At 43.0% G+C, this 2,814-nt stretch overlaps 1 protein-coding gene across 1 annotated transcript; it reads right to left on the reverse strand.

Moving 5' to 3' along the window:
* Positions 1-705: 705 nt before the first annotated feature.
* Positions 706-1,714, reverse strand: LOC308389787 (uncharacterized protein). The gene is made up of 2 exons (XM_080871313.1): positions 1,585-1,714; positions 706-1,495 (listed from the first exon to the last, which is right to left on the reverse strand). Exon 2 carries the CDS (start codon positions 1,418-1,420, stop codon positions 947-949), a length of 474 nt encoding a protein of 157 aa, XP_080727439.1. The 5' UTR covers positions 1,421-1,495; positions 1,585-1,714; the 3' UTR covers positions 706-946.
* Between the last annotated feature and the right edge of the window lie 1,100 nt (positions 1,715-2,814).

The following is a 2,814-nucleotide window of genomic DNA, read 5'->3' on the forward strand; positions in this document are numbered from 1 at the left end:
AATGGCTGGCTGACTGAATGAATGAACAAAGGACTGACTGACTGACTGGACATACAGACGACATCAGACATACATCATTAACATCAATGACACGACAGAGAACTGGTGAAACCGAGGAACTTAAATACACAGGTTGAATGATGACAATGATTGGAAACAGGTGAGTACAGGGCTGAACATAATCTGACTAATGACACGGGAGACAAGCTGACACGGGAAAAGACAGGAAGTGAGAACATTAATGTGGCGAACCAAACTGAACATGAACAAACTGAAATCACTGGGTCAACGACCCAGGAACCCTGACAATTGGTTGTGATTAAAAAGGCATAACTGTAGACTGCAGCTCAAAAAGAGGTCCCAAGCACAGCTATTTTAATAAAAGCAGGAGGAATAGGGATGGGAGCGGGGGGGGGGGGGCTTTAAACAAACCAATTAGCCAATATTTTAGCAATATTTTCCTTGGAAACTTTGGGTCTTAGCATTTCTGTTAACACTTAAACCCCCACGGATCGCCATTTGGCGTTTTCTACCTTTAAAACCCGGAGAGCAGCCAAATGGCTTTTAGCTAGGCTTTAGCTTCAGCCAAGTGGAAGCTAAATTGGCTAGTCATTCATATGTATATTGGGTCGTTATCTGGGAATTCTGGAGGTAGGGGAGTGGGGGTGTGTGATTGAGGGCGTGGGGGAGCTGCTAAAAGCTGTGCACTTCCTTTTGTGTTTCATCTTGATGCATTCTCAATCATCCAGGGAAATAAATCTCCAAAAGTCACCAACTTGGAGTGTTTCAGTTTGCCATCTTAGGGAGAAATCAACACACATGGGTGTATGTCCTTTGTTGCTGAGATTTATTGATAAAAACAGTACAAAAAACCAACCATTTGTACACATATTTACAAATAATAATAAAAAGTGAGTGAGTACAAACAATTCAACATTTTCAGCAATCACTCACAATCCTGGCACTGCCATGGTATCTGTAGTCTGCATTTACCACATGTGTATCTTTTGCAGTGAACACATCGCACAGTGGCATGATTGTTCTTGCAGTTGTGTTTGACCTGACACGTGGCTCTTTTTCCAGGGCTAGGTGTGGAGGGTTGTGTCCGAAGCAACTGTTCTTTTCTTGCCTTCTTCCCAGCTACATGAGAGCGAGCCAACTCTGTTGCAAGCGCCACCAGGAAGTCCACCCGTCTTTCCTTCGTCCCGGTGCATGCTTGATACAGCACATGTGCATTCAGTGCTGCCATGTCAATCATGTTATAAAACACGGCGACTGGCCAGCGCCGTGTTCCTTTGCGGACAGTGTACTCCCGAACCATCTGGTCCATCACATCCACGCCACACTTTGTTTTGTTGTAAAGGGAGACAGTGTTTGGCTTCCTTTTGGTGGTGTTATCAGTCTGAACCACGCTGTGCATGCTGCTAAGAATATAGACTGTCTTCTTCCGTTTGGCCGCATACGCCGTCAGCGTGGCAGCAGAGGTTGAAAACACCTAAGAAATAAGATAAATTGTTATTTCCATAGCCCTTTTACACACAATGAAATACATAAACATAGAACCACAAAAGACCTGCAACATACCTGAGTGGTGAATTCATTGCGATCTGTCTGTCTAGTGGATTGAGGAATTTCCCTGCGAATCCTGTTGACTGTGCCGAGGATGGTGGTTTTCCGTCTAAGAAGTTTTTGTGCAAGTGAAAGCGATGTGAAAAAATTGTCCGTGGTAACATTTCTGCCCTTTCTGCACAGCTTTTAGCAGCTCCCCCACGCCCTCAATCACACACCCCCACTCCCCTCCCTCCAGAATTCCCAGATAACGACCCAATATACATATGAATGACTAGCCAATTTAGCTTCCACTTGGCTGAAGCTAAAGCTTAGCTAAAAGCCATTTGGCTGCTCTCCGGGTTTTATAGGTAGAAAGGTAGAAGCCTGGGGATGCTAGTTTAAGCAATGCTTTCATTCATATCACCCACCTAAACACTACACTCCCTGGTGGCGATTTTTATTAATGAAAATATACAATATAAAGAGTTGTAATTCTTTATTTGCAAATATTTGGCAACCCATTTATTGTCTCTTTCAGCAGCAGGTACATTGACTTGAGGAGTTTCAGTACAACACACTTAGTTCTAATTATCAAACAGCAGGTAGAGACAGCTGAACTGATTTCATGCACAGACATCCACTGCTGCAGAGGCATTAACACCTCATCACTGTCGCCTACAACAATTTATTCACAGGCAAGGAGTTGGAGCAGCCAATATACTTGCTTTAAGTGTGCATCGACATACAAACTACGTGAAAGAAACACTCTTGTAATGATGCCAGAGCGACAGCAAATTACTTGCAGCTCAGAGAAGCATAATTTCAGCTTGACATACAAGTCAACAGGAGTTAAACACACAAAAAAAAATGTCTTTGGTAAGGTTGGCCCAGCCACAAACGGTAGTGCTTCAGTCAGTAGTGGTTCCATATACAAGTGATATTGTATGTATTACACAATATAGAGAGTACACATAAAGAAGTATGCCCATATAGAGTAAATCAGAGGAAGAGTAAGAGCAGTGTTGGGGAGTAGCGGAATACATGTATCGCCGTTACGTATTTAAAATACAAAATATGAGTAACTGTATTCCGTTACATTTACCGTTTAAAAAGGTGGTATTCAGAATACAGTTACTTTGTTGAAATAAATGGATTACACAGCGGTACTTTCCCGTTTCATATTGTCGCGGGTCAGGACTGTTTGGGTTTTGTTTGACAGCTACGTTCTGTTGTTCCAGGCGGCAGCGTTACGGTTGCCATGGT

This window comes from Rhamphochromis sp. 'chilingali' (assembly GCF_963969265.1).
Source record: "Rhamphochromis sp. 'chilingali' genome assembly, chromosome: 21".
Lineage (NCBI taxonomy): Eukaryota > Metazoa > Chordata > Actinopteri > Cichliformes > Cichlidae > Rhamphochromis > Rhamphochromis sp. 'chilingali'.

Excerpts from the sequence above, each read along its gene's own strand:
- LOC308389787 (XM_080871313.1), bottom strand. The coding sequence starts at position 1,420 with ATGCACAGCGTGGTTCAGACTGATAACACCACCAAAAGGAAGCCAAAC.